Source organism: Rhinolophus sinicus, linkage group LG11, assembly GCF_036562045.2.
Source record: "Rhinolophus sinicus isolate RSC01 linkage group LG11, ASM3656204v1, whole genome shotgun sequence".
Classification (NCBI taxonomy): domain Eukaryota; kingdom Metazoa; phylum Chordata; class Mammalia; order Chiroptera; family Rhinolophidae; genus Rhinolophus; species Rhinolophus sinicus.
In genome coordinates this window covers 15,240,211-15,255,748 of record NC_133760.1, presented here as the reverse complement: position 1 = coordinate 15,255,748, position 15,538 = coordinate 15,240,211, and the positions used below count along the sequence as shown (strand labels likewise).

At 41.8% G+C, this 15,538-nt stretch overlaps 1 protein-coding gene across 8 annotated transcripts in view; it reads left to right on the top strand.

The window, feature by feature from the left end:
- Window positions 1-15,538, top strand: part of GARRE1 (granule associated Rac and RHOG effector 1) — a 71,543-nt gene that overhangs the window by 20,822 nt on the left and 35,183 nt on the right. For all 8 annotated transcript variants that reach the window (XM_019742672.2, XM_074314414.1, XM_074314415.1 and 5 more), the window contains one exon: window positions 2,738-4,027. In XM_019742672.2, coding sequence (XP_019598231.2) covers window positions 3,533-4,027 — 495 coding nt within the window. In that variant the 5' untranslated portion in view covers window positions 2,738-3,532. The remainder of the gene's footprint in view (window positions 1-2,737; window positions 4,028-15,538) is intronic.

Sequence of the window (15,538 nt, the reverse complement as noted above, 5' to 3'; positions counted from 1 at the left end):
TATTTCCTTAATAACTAATCGTGTTGAGCAGTTTTTCCTTCGCTTATTGGCCAGTTGTATATCTTTGAAGAAATGTCTATTCAACTTCTTTGCCCATTTTTTAATTGGATCATTTGTCATTTTATTGTTGAATTTCAAGAGTTCTTTATATAGTCTGGATACTAGACCCTTAACAGATACATGATATTCAAATATTTTTGCCCATTGTGTGTTGTCTCTTCAGGTGGTATGACCTTTGATGCACATTTTTAATTTTGATGAAGTCCAATTTTTCTAGTTTTTCTTTTGATGCTTGTGCTTTAGATGTCATGTCTTAGAAACTATTGCCTACTCATAATCCAAGATCGCAAAGCTTTATACATATTTTCTTCTAAGAGTTTATAGTTTTAGCTCTTACATTTAGGTCTTTTATTTATTTTGAGTTAGTTTTTGTATATTATATAGGGATCCATATTCATTCTTTTGCATGTGGGTATCTACTTGTCCCAGCATCCTCTATTGAAAAGACTGTTCTTTTTCAGCTGGGTTTTGGCACCCTTGTCTAAAATCAGTTGACCATAGATGTAGGGGTTTTTCTAAATTCTCAGTTTTATTCCATTGAGATCTGTCTGTCTGTCTGTCTGTCTATCTCATGCCAGTACTCCACTACCTTGATTACTATAGCTTTGTAGAAGGTTTTCAAATCAGAAAGTTTGAATCCTCCAGCATATTTTTTTCAATATTTTTTTGGCCATCTTGGGTCCCTTGTGTTTCCATATAAATTTTAGGATCATCTTGCTCATTTCTATTAAAAAACGTTGTTCAGATTTTGATAAACGGTTGCATTGAATTTGTAGCTGAATTTGGTGAAGTAGTATATTTTTAAGCATTACAAGTTTCATTCAAATAAACTTTAGAAGCATGTAAAGTTAAAAAAGCGGTTTCATGTTTATGATAATTTTTACAAATTTAGGTAAGTATACGGTTCTTTCTTGGCCTTCCAGGACCATCTGGCAGAGCCATGGGGGTGGACTCTCAGACCAGAGGCACCAGCACGCAGCATCGAACTGAGGAGTGCTCCTCAGGGCTGCTCAGGACACTCAGTGGGGCCAACTCAAAGCCATGGCTCTCCTTCACGGGCCACACGGTTCCTGTGTGAGCAGCCGTCCTCCTTCAGCACTCCTGTGGAGCGCTTCTGTTGTACATCAGAATTCCTAAAGCCGCACTGATTATAATGGAGCGCTTGGGTAGAGATGGATATGATTGCCTCATTGTCCTGAATTTGGAAAAAGAACATCTGGGAACAGATTTCTTACAAGTAGCTGTTTGATATGTTGTTTCTTGAAAAGTTTATACAGTTTTAAGAGGCAAGATTCTCTTGAACACAGAGCTACAAAGGGTGGCCATTTTTGTTGAATTTACATGCTAGCTGAGTTAGGGTTACTACACTTTCAGAGAATGTGTTTGTATCCACAGCACTTTTCTCATCTCTTGTTCTTGTCACTTACCTTCCTAGGTTCCTTATGCCATCACAGAACCATAAAGGAGGCATGGTATTGGCCATGATGAGTGACTTGTATTTATTTTTATCTACAAAATAAGGAAAACAGAAAGAAAGAAAAACCAGTTACCTATAAGTAGACCAAACTATATACACACATAGGTTGAAGTGTAATATGGACTAAAGACAATACTCAGTAAAATACAGAGGGTGCCAAAAAAATGTATACACACACATTTTAAGGAAGGAAAAAACTGTATTAAAATTGTAATACTCAGTATATACTGATAACAAAAGAGGAATACAAGTCATGTTTGACTTCCGCAGTTATAAGAGGCTCAAAGTGGTTCCCATCAGTGTAATTTTAATACAGTTTTTTCCTTCCTTAAAATGTATATACATTTTTTGGGCACCTTTGTATATTTGAACTATTATGTTTGAAAGAACAGATAGTTCAGGCTAGTGTGAACCCTGGTGCTAGCTATGTGAGACTCACACGAGTCCACTGTTATAGGTGTATCAGAAATTACAATCAGAAATATCAAGACATGGGTATTTGAACCTATTCAGTGCCAGGCGTGCTATAGAAGCTACCTCAGAGTGTAAGAGCTGGCGCACTCTGCCAGGCTTCCCTTTGAACATCCAGGAGGGAAACTGGTACCTAGGTGAGGATGAGAAGAATCCTATCTGCAGACCTCCTGCTAGCCACCCACCTCCAGGCTCTGTCTTTCTGTACACTGCACTTTGGTCCAGCTGGGTATCCTGAACAGACCTCGTGCCATCCTGCTTCAGGGCCTTTGCTATGGCGGTCCTTTCACCTGGGGAGCCTCACCCATCACTTTGGCACTTGACAAAACCCATCCTACAATCAAGGCCTAACTCAAAGTAACATTTTCTAAATAACAACCTTCCTCATTTCTCTTCATCTTTGCTCATCACTCCCTTTTCCAAATCCCCTTAAAGTTTTAGGAGTGCTATACTTATCATCCAGGCCCTGATTGACTTGTCAGGTACTCGTGTTAGCTTTGGAATGGTGGCTGTGGAATCGAACTTTTTTTTTATTGCATTATTTTTGTGCTACAACTCAAGGAATCAAGTTCAGCTCTCGCTGTTGTACCTACTTTTGTAAGGTTATAATATGATTTTTTACTCATTTGTAGCCCACCTTTGGGGAGAATAGCATTTTAGGAGTTAATGTTCCAGAATTACTCATTGTCCTGTAACTTTCCTAACAATCTTATTTTTTCCCCCTTACAGGAAATGACTTAGAGGCCTTACAATTACATCTGTGCATTCTTGCTTCAGACTTTACAATTGAGGGCCAACCCAGTCTGGAAGCACCTCTTATTAATGTTACAAGGAAATCGCTACCTCAGCAAACAAAAGGCAAGGAGGAGAAGACTTACAATAACAAATGCCATTTTTCAAAAACAAAAACTTGTTTTCCGAAAATATTAAAGGAAATTTGGAAATTTTTCGCTTTGAGAAGAAGCTTTGCAGGTAAATGGATTTGACAGGCAGGCTCTGTCAAAATTCAGCAGAGGTTTGATCTTCCTTAAGAACTGAGTGTGAGGTAATTCTGTACTACCTTTTAAATCGCTGTTGATCAGCTTGTGGGTTTTGGGGTTCTAACTTTTCTGGTATATTAAAGATACATTATATTACATTTTTTTAAAGTTAAGTTATTTTTCTGCCATGGTAGATACAAGTATCAAAATATTCTTGCAAAGCAATTATAGGTAAGCGTTTTTCTCAGCAAGCGTATCTTTTTATGAAGAGAGTGGAATGCTAACAGTTCTTCTACAGCATTTTGGACACACATATATTTTTCGTCAGAGGTCCTTCCTACACTGAAAATATTAATTATATAAACCTGTTGTCCTCCTCATATCTACATTGGATCACATGGTCACCTGCCTCATGGAAATGCCTTTTTTAAAACTTATATTTGCAGAACTCCACTATTTTTATACCTAGCTACAGATTGGGGGGGATAAACAAGACTTGGAACCCTGCCCCGCTCCCGGTCCCTGGGACAGTTCCCTCTCCCGCATGTATTGCTGCAGTGCCCAAGACAGCAAAATGGACTACAAGCGGCGCTTCCTGCTTGGCGGGTCCAAGCAGAAGGTGCAGCAGCACCAGCAGTACCCGATGCCCGAGCTGGGCCGAGCACTGAGTGCTCCCCTGGCGTCTACGGCCACCACTGCCCCGCTGGGCAGTCTGACTGCTGCAGGCAGCTGCCACCATGCCATGCCCCACTCCACTCCCATCGCCGACATCCAGCAGGGCATCTCCAAGTACCTGGACGCCCTCAATGTCTTCTGCCGTGCCAGTACTTTCCTCACAGATCTCTTCAGCACTGTGTTCAGGAACTCGCACTACTCCAAGGCGGCCATGCAACTGAAAGACGTGCAGGAGCACGTCATGGAAGCAGCCAGTCGGCTGACTTCAGCCATAAAGCCTGAGATCGCCAAGATGCTGATGGAACTGAGTGCTGGGGCTGCAAACTTCACGGATCAGAAGGAATTCAGTCTCCAGGACATTGAGGTAGCGTATCTTCTGGGTCATACTTGGCTAGGAAACTGTATCCCAGGGGTAAATGGTTTTTTCCCAAGTCACCATAACGATGGTCTTTATTCTCTTCCTGTTGATACTTTCTCCTTAGAAAAATTTGTGCATGCCGAGTTCTGAATTGCTTTCATTTCAAATTAAGTAGGTTAAAAGATTATTAAACACACAGACAAATTTCATATATTTTATGTTCTTTAAATGTTCAAATTGGAACTTAATTTCCAAATAACATACTGTTAAAAGTACAGGGTGGGGACTGAGAAGTCTAAATATGATTTTGAGCTTTGTGAGTTGTCATATAGAACCAGTAGTTTAATGTAGACAGTTCCACACATTTTCACAGGATAAATTATGTTTCCAGTTTGAAATTCACAAAAAAGAACATCTGGGAACTGATTTCTTACAAGTACCTGTTTGAGATGTTGTTTCTTGAAAAGTTTGTACGGTTTTAAGAGTCAAGATTCTCTTGAACACAGAGCTACAAAGGGTGGCCATTTTTGTTGAATTTACATGCTAGCCAGTGTCATACTCGGGTAGGAAAATGTATCCCTGTTCATAATTGGATGCGTTTGATTCTTATTCAGTATATTTCTTAGGGTCTTTGATAGTCAAAATGAAATACTCTCCCTCTTTCAGGGCTCTAGATTAGAATGTAAGATTAGAATACAAATTTCATTCAGAATAAAGACGATCTTTTTTCTTTCCCTTCCTTCGTTTAGGAAATGGTTTGTAAAATTGTGGTTTGTTGTATTAGTGTCACTGATAGATTTTTAAAATTATTTTTAACTGCTCAGAGAGTTCTTCTGAGTTTGATTTTTCCATTTTGCATTTTAGCAGCACATCATAGGTTAGGCTCCCAGATGCTAGGAGGAAGAATGCCCTTTTCCCCATCCTGGAGCTGAATTTGATTTTAGGAAATCACCAGTCTCCAGAGCCAGATCCAGTGATTGAGGTGGCTGAATAAGCTACTGCTGTAGGTTTAGGAAAAAAACAAAGAGGTAAACTATTAAGGAATACAGCTAATTTTTATTGTGTTTAAAAGTGATTTTGAAAGCATTTCCAAGAGGAATTTAGAACTCTTTTTGAAAAGACACAGTATTCTTGGTGTAAATCGGGGATCATCAGACTTTTTCTGTAGACGGCAAACAGTAAATTTAGGCTTCGTGGGTCACATGTGGTCTCTCACATCTTCTTTTTTTATAACCCATTAAAAATGTAAAAACTAGTTTTATCTTGTAGACGTGTCTGTTGGACTGGATTTGGCCCATGGGCTGTAGTTTGCTGAACCTGCTAGTATAAATATATAATGACTGCCCTGGGTCATCCTGTTTTGAATCTATCCAAATATATTTATAATTTCTGGTTATTTCTTTGATCACATTTTATATTCAGGGAAATTATCATTTTTAAATGTTTTTAAAGTGGCTTGTCATGGTTTCTTTTTAAAAATTATACACGTGAAGCATACATAAAGCATATATATGTATATATATGTAAAACATGTGTGTGTATATATACACACACACACACACACACATATATATGTTTGTTTGCTTGTTTGTTTGTTTTTATTGGGGAAGGGGAACAGGACTTTATTGGGGAACAGTGTGTACTTCCAGGACTTTTTTCCAAGTCAAGTTATCCTTTCAATCTTAGTTGTGGAGGGTGCCGTTCAGCTTCAAGTTGTTGTCCTTTCAGTCTTAGTTGTGGAGGGCACAGCTCAGTTCCAGGTCCAGTTGCCGTTGCTAGTTGCAGGGGGCGAAGCCCACCATCCCTTGCAGGAGTGGAACCGGCAACCTTGTGGTTGAGAGGACGTGCTCCAACCAACTGAGCCATCCAGGAGGCAGCTCAGCTCAAGGTGCCGTGTTCAATCTGAGTTGCAGGGGGCGGAGCCCACCATCCCTTGCGGGACTCGAGGAATTGAACTGGCAACCTTGTGGTTGAGAGCCCACTGGCCCATGTGGGAATCGAACCCGCAGCCTTCGGAGTTAGGAGCATGGAGCTCCAACCTCCTGAGCCACCGGGCCAGCCCAGCATATATATATTTTTTAAACGTACTTCTCAAAAGAAATTCAAGCAAAATTACTGCTTTCCTCTCCCACCCCATTCCTTTTCCCAGAAGTGGCCACCATTTACTGTTGGTACATGCCTTTCCAGACTAGCGCCTGTGTGTGTACAAATGTACAGCTCCGGCTTTTTTTTTTTTTACGTGGAGAAGCATGTTGTTCTGCCAACAGTGTGCCTGGTCACGGCAGACACAGCCATCAGGGACTCTTGGCCTCTGAGAAAGTGTCGAACAATTCGACCCCAACTGCTAGAGCTGTCATCCTGTAATGACACAGCACTTTTAGCTTTATTGAGAATTGTAGGCAAGAGTAGCTTGAAAAAGGCCAAAGGCTTTTCTTTTAACCTGAATGTTATTGAGCTCTTCTTCGAGCCATGCCTCCAGGTGCTGGAGGAGGCAGAGCTAAATCTGCGTGTCTGTTTGTCCTCCAACTCTGCCGAGCAAGTACCCTTGTTCCCCAAGTCATGACAACTAGAGGATGAACCAGCCATGAGGAGAAGGGTTCAGTAAGCCACCGAGGGGCCGTAGCACCGGCCTTGTCCCTTCTGCTTTCCTGGGACCTGTGTGGACCAGTTGAGCTAAGAAGGGGAATATTTCATTATTGTTGTGGTTTGGCATTTGGACTTGGCTTTCCTCCATTGAAATGTGACTAGGATAGCTGGAATACTACCATGTTTTTGTACATAACGGGCTAAACAGGATTTCGGAGGCCAGACTGGAAACTAAATGCTGTTGATAGGTTTTTGAATCTATGAGTGTAGTCTAAGTTTCAAACAGCTGACGTAGAAATAAGTTCTAAAATGTGATTGCCAGATATAGGCCTGCAGACTTAACATTTTGCTTTTTCCACAAAGCAGTGTTTGTTGTTTCTAGAATTTATGTACTGCCACGGACCAATAAGGTCTCTCTCTCGGAATATTCACCAGCTCAGATGGAATGGCTAGGCATTTGTTTGTTTTCCCGTTGGTCTTTTTAGGGATTTATCAGCAAGCCCCTGAGAGGCTCTTTAACATTCATCCTGGGGAAAGAAGTCTGGCCTCACATTGCTGAACTTGACTGGCGAGTCAAGGACTTCTCAGGAGCTTAGCCCAAGACTGGACAAGAGAGAAGCCCTACATTCAGTACTCAAATGCCTGAGCATTTTCAACCTGTGACTAAGTATCAGTGCCAGTGTCCCACGCTGAAGGTGCCCAAAGCTTGCTTCTGATGCTCCCTTGCTTACAGCCGGGTTTGGATGTGCTGGTGGGTGTGCCGATCCTGCTGCCTGTGTCTAGGAGCTGCATTGCCGCCTGTGTGAGTCCTGTCCTGTTTGTGCCCATCCGTGACATTGCCCCTTACCCAGGGGGTTCATCCTCACAATCTTGCTGTTAGGTCAGTGAGTTGTGACTATGGTGTTTCACTAGTTAACTAGTGCCTGTTATAAAGCATGGAGTCAGAATACCTGGATTTGGAAAATGACTCTGCTCTGTAGAGCCTTGAGCAAATCTAACATCTCTAAGCCTCGGCTTGTCCATCTATAAAATGGAACTGCCACCTACCTTCCAGGGTTCTTGTGAAGATCAGAAGTGGTAGGTGTGTGTGAAACTCCGTACCTAGTTAGTTGTCATCATCATCATTTATTATTGCTTCCAACATGGCTTGAAAGGTACTATCAGCCCTTCTCTGAAGTGCGGAACGCAATGTGTGGAAAGGCAACAGCAGAGGCAAGTGTGCAGAAAGATACTCTAACGAGCTCCTTTAAGTAGAAAAAGTTGCCCCTCCCAGAACATTTGCTCTGCTTATTTCTTTCCTGGTTCCTGAGGTAATTCACCTCCCTTTTCCCTCTGTGGAATCTTCTCTTTTGGTGTTGTAAGGTGGCAGCAGTATTACCTGCCTGATGTAGGAACTGTTTTTCCGTATAAGAGCCTGAGAGAACCCCTTCTACCAGTAGTAACTGCTTTGTTTGCCTTGTGTCTAGAATGGGGCACTGGGAAGGAAGTGGAGGGGATGGGGGGATGCTCATTGGATACACTTGCAGTAGCTGGGAACCTTTGGACAAGACAATTGCCTGTTTAGGTAGGATTTTTCCCTCACTGGATTTATAGAAAATGTATAGTTCACATTGTATATGAACTGGAATTTTGTCTAAAATGAGAAATGTGGTCTTCATCAAGTGCTTCATGGGAATTCCTTTATATAAGTCTCACTGACTCCTTTGGCTGTCAGTCCAGCCAAAATGGGAATTCAGGAAAAATATGCTTTCCCATATTGAATTTGTTCTTTGTAGAAAGCTTTGACATCCTACCCAAACATTTTTTAGAGTTAGACTGCAGGGGACCTGCTGACTGTATCTTTTCTGTTTGAATCTAGGAGCATCTCCACCGGTGGTTTTTACGATTGTGGTAATTCCAGTGTCCCTGTAAAATACCAGACTACCTGAACTGAGTGGCTAATTTTTCTTTGGTTTTGTCTACCTCGGTTTCATTTGTCCCAGAAATATGTTATTCTTACTAAGAATCATTTGCAATTAAAACCTGGTGTTCATATTAAAGAAGTGTAGACAACCCTGTAACTTGGTTTTCTATTTAGTAGGAAGTCACAAATGTCCATCTCTTTTTACAAACGTTTATCACTTGTCTTAAATAAAATTACTTTTTCAGTGTAAATATAAGTGAAAGAATCAAATGGACTTATGATTCATGCGTTCATTCCACAAATATTTATTGCATATTTTATTTGTGCCAGGTACTGTTCCAGGCACAGAAGATGACAGTGGTGAACAGGGGAAAAATTCCTCCCTTTGTGTAGATAGAAGAGGGCTGCAGTCTGAGATAAGGTGGTTAGAAGGCATCACTTAGAAGGTGACATTTAAGTCAAGACCTGGAGGAGATGAAGGAGTAAGCCCTGTTGATCACCAGGAAAAGAGGACTCCAGGCAGAGGGAATGGCTAGAGCCAAGTTCCTGAGGCAGAAGCGGCCCTGGCTGTTGAGAGACCTATTGTGGCTGAAATAGTGAACAAAGGGAGAGTACTAGGGGTGAAGTCAGAAGATAAAGAGGGCAGCCTGTGCAGGGAAGGTGAAAGGAGGGCAGGACAGGGTCTGCCAGCGTGCAGGGAGCAGTGATGCCATGTCTCCTCTTGCTTTATTCTTCCTTTGGCAGGTCTGGGGCTCTGATTTCACAGTGGAGCCTCACTGTTTGGGAGGCCTTGGCCCTCTGGGCAGATGCTCTGTACAAGCATTCTAGAAGCCCAGGTCAGCTCCAGGGCTCCCAGCAGTTTTATGTCTTTAAGGGTACTATATTTTATATCTTCCAGCATTTTAGTGGCTTTCCAAGTATTACCTCCTTGTAAATGGACAGACAGACTTTAAATAAAATCTTTATGTCATTGAACCTTGGCTTTCAGTTTGATGCACTAACAGATGTCTTTTGTATACTATGTGATTACTATGAAACTGAAATAATTTATTTGTGAGTGCTGACTGACTCTGAAGGACCTTAATTCAAGCATATTGACATTTATTTGGGATAGATATATGCCAAAAATACTGTAGAGTAACAGTAATGGAAAATATTAGGAGCTGGTTTCAAAATGTGGTTTTCATTAACCTTAATGGAATTAAACTTGCATACTCTTTTTTTTTTTTTTTTGCCTAAAGGTAAAATTCAGTGTTACTTTTTTCATGTTTTGACTAGTAGATCTTCCATAACGGATTATGGAGTAAATATTTCCTAACTGTATATGCCAAATGAAAATCCAAATTGCTACTATTAATCAGAAACTGTAGTTCACTTCATAAAATGCTTGTATGAATCCAGTGTTCAGGCTGTTGCTAATTTCTAGTTATTCTTTTTGGCTTATTTTATTGAGGTGAATCTTTCTGTTATCTAAATTGTCTTCAGATTTTAGCCTTTAGAAGCTATTTTTAATAGTTGGAATTTGGGTGATTCTGTAAACTTCACTGTGAACAGCAATACTACGTGGATGGAAGCCACTGGGGCCAGAGGGCATCTGCCACTCTGGAGGGACTGGACCCTTTGACTTTGATTTGTCAAGACACACTGTGCAACCAACTCAGTATCCTAAAACTTTCTACTTAAAAGGAGAAAAATAAGATATTAAGCAAATTTCCTGCTTCTCCAGTACAGACTGTTTCTCAGGGTAACTAAGTGGCTCTAATTGATGAGGGAAGATTCTTCTCTTTAGAAGACTCTCAGTATTATTCTGTATAGTGTACAGTGGTCAACAGTGGAGGATAATACCATTTGGTGAAAGGTCGTAAGGGACTTCATAAGGGAGGAATCAGGCCTTTCTCACCCAGATCCACTGGTCAACCTCAGCATCATTGAATATGAGACAACTGGATGATAATGTCTCCTGATAAGAACCACACAGCAGCACCCCCATAATTCTTGGACTTCTCCCTTTTCTCTCCTCTCCTGGTGGGGGTAGATAAAAAAAACACCTGAAATAATCTAATCAAGATTCGAGAATGAATTCCCAGCCAACAGGAAATGTGAGGTACAGCAGAACAAGTTATATGACATCCCAAGGAAGCAAGCAAATCCAAAATGTGGCATATTCTACACAGTTGACCGGATTTGTTCAACAAGTAGCATGAAAAAAAATTAGGTAGAAGGTACCTAAATTAAAAGAGAGTTAAGAGATACAACAAGCAAATAAAACGAGCCTTTTGGGGTTGAGATTTAAACAAACAAAAAAGATCTAAAGATACTTTGGGAAGTTTGAACATGTACTAGCTCTTGGTTGACTGGGATTTACTTCAAAACATTTCAGCAAAAAGTGGAGTTGGGGAGAAGGATGAAAAAACATGGCAAAATATTGAAGCTTTTTGATTGATATGAGGTTTGTTACACTCTGCTCTTGTGTATGTTTGGGCATTTTCCAAGTTAAAAAAAGAGAGCAACTTATGCCCATATGAATATGAGAGGTGTAATGTATCGGTAATACCCCATAAATGATTCCATTTCATGGAGGGATTTGTGCATGTGAAGTGGTCTTCTGATAGAAAAGGGGAGTGTTTAGGAAACTCCCCTTCTGTCTCCTCACATTGTACTCGACCTCACTTCTGGCATTTCTGATCACCCAATGTGATGACCCAAGAGGGTCATTTCTGACACTGTTTGTCTGGAGTTAACCGCTCACCCCCACAAGACTGTCCCCCTCCCCTTTAGACACCAGTCATAAGTCCAGGGTGTGGTTGTTACCTGTGCTTCTTACTGACAGGCGATAAAATCAGAGGTTTCCATCACCCCTTTCACGAGTTTGATTAATTTGCTAGAGCAGCTCAAAGAACTCAAAAACATTTTACTTACTAGATTATAAAAGGGTATAACTCAGGAGCAGCCAGATAGAAGAGATGCATAGGGCAGGATATGTGGGAATATTGCAGGAAAGAGGGTTCTTGGCTATGCCCAGGAAAGAATTGAGGAGCGAGCCAGATAATCAATTGAAAGTAGTTTATTGAGTAAAGATCTCCACAGGCAGAGTAGAGGTTGCCTCCGAGCTACAGACAACCTCGAATTTATGTGTGACAGTAATTCTTATTTGGTAGGTGTTTCGCATGGAAATGAAGGGGAGGAATATTCTATTAGTTCCAGTTCAGAAACGGGTGGGCTTTTCTGAGAAATGCAGATATACCCCTTTTTTGTTCTTACATGGTCCTTTTCGGAAGTGTCGTGGTGCTGGTGGGTGTTATTTAATACGCAAATGTATTTTAATGAGGGTATAATGAGGCTGGAGGTTTTTGGAGGTGAATCTCCTCGACATCTTGGTCATGGCCAGTTCTGGCTGGTTTGTTCCACATTCTGGTCCACTAGTTTTCTGCCTCCAGCTGAAGGTTAGTGGGTGTTTTTGGAGGCCCTGACCCCGCCCTATCTCAGGAAGATGTGTAGAACTTCCCTCCCCCCATCACCTCCGTGTATTCACCAACATGGAAGCTCTGTGAACCCCTTCCTTTGGGCCTTTTCTAGACTTCATTACTTACTAGGTGTGGTTAATTAAACCATTGTCCATGGGCGATTGAGTCTACCTCCAGCCCCTTCCCCTCCCCAAACCTCTAATCCTGTGGTTGGTTCCCCTGGCAACCAGCCTGTATCCATAGGGGCTTTCCAGAAGTTACCTCATCAACATAAACTCAGGTTTGGTTGAAAGAGGCTTGTTATGAATAACAAAAGATACTTTATCTCTCTTATTACTTAGAAAATTCCAAGGGTTTTAGGAACTGTGTGCCAGGAACCTTGGGAGAAGACCAAATATATATATATTTCGTACTATAAATCACAATATGGCAGGGAGTATTATTGAGTTAAGGTATAGCAATGAAAAGAAAAGTGCATGCTTTTCAGAAAAATGAAGAAAATGAAAGTGAATCAAAGAAGAAAATGAGAACAGAAAAGACACCTCTGAAGGCAGGACCGAAGCAGATAGGAGTCAAGGAAAGAATGGTATACTCCTAATTTTGGTGACTAAACTGCCATGTTGCTCTCTTAGGAGAACATGATGTAAAATTTCATAGTTGCTAAAAAGATTTGAGTGAACATGAGGGAAAAATTAGGTTTGGTGTGGCAAATTAGAAAGAAACAAGAGTTCATGGAATGTAATTTTATGTAAAACTAGCTTTCCTGAATTATTTTCTATACTAAATTTTTATGTTTGCTGGTCAGCTTGAGATTTCACAGGATTGCATAATTGCCTGTTTTGGCAGCTTCCCTCATCGTTACAAGTCAGGGATCTTAGCATCTGTAAAACGATATTTGCCTAAAATCCTTCTGGGAGCAGCAGACACAGGGGTTATGTCCTGTACCTGTCCGCTCACTCAGGCCAGGCAGCCCTCCTGCGGCGCTCACACCTTATCTGCTGTCCATCCCCCATGAGACTGGGCTTTGTGACCTCTACCTAATGCGGACATGTTCAGAGCCAGCAAAGTGAAGATAGCCTGATGTTGTGGAACCCCTGTGAGTCCTTGCTCACTCCAGGACCCCTCCTGAGGCCCCACCAGCTCCTGGGGTAGGCCCCCAGTCACCTAGCCTGCTTCCCCCCTCACCTAACTGCTACCCCCTGGGTAAAATACAGACAAGCTGGCTGCAAGCTGGCAAAGATGAGTGGGGACAGTCAGAAGCGCTGCAGACCTGGTGGGCAAGACAAAGAAATAGACGTGACAGTCGGTGTGGTGAGTGCCGTGATGCAAATGGAAAATAACCTCACGTCTCTTGGTTGGTTCAGTGTTCCCCCACCCAGCTCGCTGTGACAGTCCCCAGGCCCCATACCAGAACCTCCTCATACCGACCTGCAAGAGGTGAGGGTGGGGCAGAGGACCTTGTAGGCCCTGGTAAGAGTTTAGATTCCATGCAGGATGAGATGGGATTTTTTTAAGGGGGCTTTTGAGCAAGAGACTGATACAATTTGATCTGTTTCTAAAAATCACTATGGCTGTAAGTGACAGAAGCCAAACTCAAAATACTTGAAATAACAACAGTAAAAGCAACAAGAAGCTAATAGTTATATGGTACTTATGCCATCCTCTATTCTGAGACTCTGCATATTAACTGACTGAATTCTATTAATAACCTTATGAGTTAGATACTATTCATATTCCCATTTTATTGATGTGTAGACTGAGTGAGGTATGGGGAGGTTAAGCAGTTTATCAGAAGTCTTGTGGCAGATCCAGACTTTAGACCCAGGCAGTCTGACTATATATAGAGTAAAATTCTTGACTGTAGCACTGTACTGCTTCTCAAGAAAAACAGTACAGTCGTTCCCCCTTACCCATGGTTTCACTTTCCGCAGTTTCAGTAACCCTTGGTCCAGAATATTACATGGAAAATGCTGGAGTTTTAAATTGCACATCATTCTGAGTGGCGTGATGGAATCTCCTGCCTTCCAACTCCGTCCCCCTGGTCCGTGAATCATCAGCTTGTCCAGCTTATCCACACTGTAGCCACTACCTGCCTGTTGGTCACTTAGTAGCCCTTGAGGTTCTCAACTGCCATGGTACCGCAGTGCTTGTGTTCCGGTCACCCTGTGTTACTTAGCAATAGCCCCAAAGCCTCAAGGAGTGATACTAGCAATTGGGCTATGCCAAAGAAGCCACCCGATGCTGGTTATATTATAGTCAGGGCAGCTGGAGCTACGTCACAACGCCTGTGTCGTTCACCGCACTTCATCTTATGTAGGCATTGTATCATCTCACATCATCACAAGAAGGCTGAGTCCAGTCCCGTGAGGTACTTTGAGAGAAAGACCACATTCACCTAACTTTTGTTATAGTATAGTTTTATAATGGACCTATTATATTATCAGTTAATATTGTTAATCTCTTTCTGTGCCTAACTTAGAAATTAAACTTTATCATAGTCACGTACTCGTATGTATAGGAAAAAACATGGTATACATAGGGTTCAGTACTATCCGTGGTTTCAGGCGTCCACTCAGGGCCTTGGAACATGTGCCCTGTGGATCAGGGCAGGGGACTCCTGTATTGACCTATGAAACTGAAGAAAGTGAGCTCTTTGGGTGTGCCTGGAGCCAGGGGCTCACATAGTACTGAACAAACTTAGCCTTTGTCTGTTCTCTCTGCCTTCTTGAGTGTTCCCTTCATTTCCAGGCAGACTGTCTCCAGGCCAGGGTCCCCAACAACTCAGCAGAAAGAGCACCTCTGTTTTCCCCAAGGCTCTGACAAAAGTTCTAGAATTGAATCCGGTTGGCTTGGCTTGGGTCTCTTGCCCGACCTTGTACCCTGTGGCCAGAAGAGTAAAAGGAACACACTGATTGGCCGGGCCTGACTTGGAAACCCACTCCTGGTGCTGGAGCACAGGCAGAGCCAAGCTCTCCCAGACCACAGGGCTGAGAGGGCAGGAGTGTGCTTCCCTGAGGGGCTGCTTCCAGCGCAGCAACGATTGCATGTTGGGGAGGCCACACAGCAGATGCCCACTGGGGAGGGTTGGAGAATGAGAGACCAGTTAGGACCCTGGATACACGTTGCTAATTTGTTTTGTTTTTCAGGATTTTAGCAGTTTGTTATGTCTTGCTGTGAAGCCTTCCGTTATGTCTCTTAGTAAAATTCCATAGTTTTCTTTCTAATGACTGTGTCTATTTCTTCTTAAAATTATTAGGTAATTTATATTTTAGTGGCTGTAATGAATGAAATAATATTTGAAAGTTTTTTCCTATAATACAGAAACACCACTGATTTTTAATTTTTATCTTCTCTAGCCGTGTGACTGAACTCAGTAATTCTAATGTGCAGCTGGCTTATTTGTGTGGTGTTTTGTTGTTTTTTTTTTGGTATACGAGGCCATCATATCTGTGTATGTCTCCTCCCTTGCGGTGGTTATATATCTTATTGTATTGATTGTAAGTTTTAATATATAGACATACCTTGTTTTATTGCACTTTCCAGATACTGCCTTTTTTTTTAAAA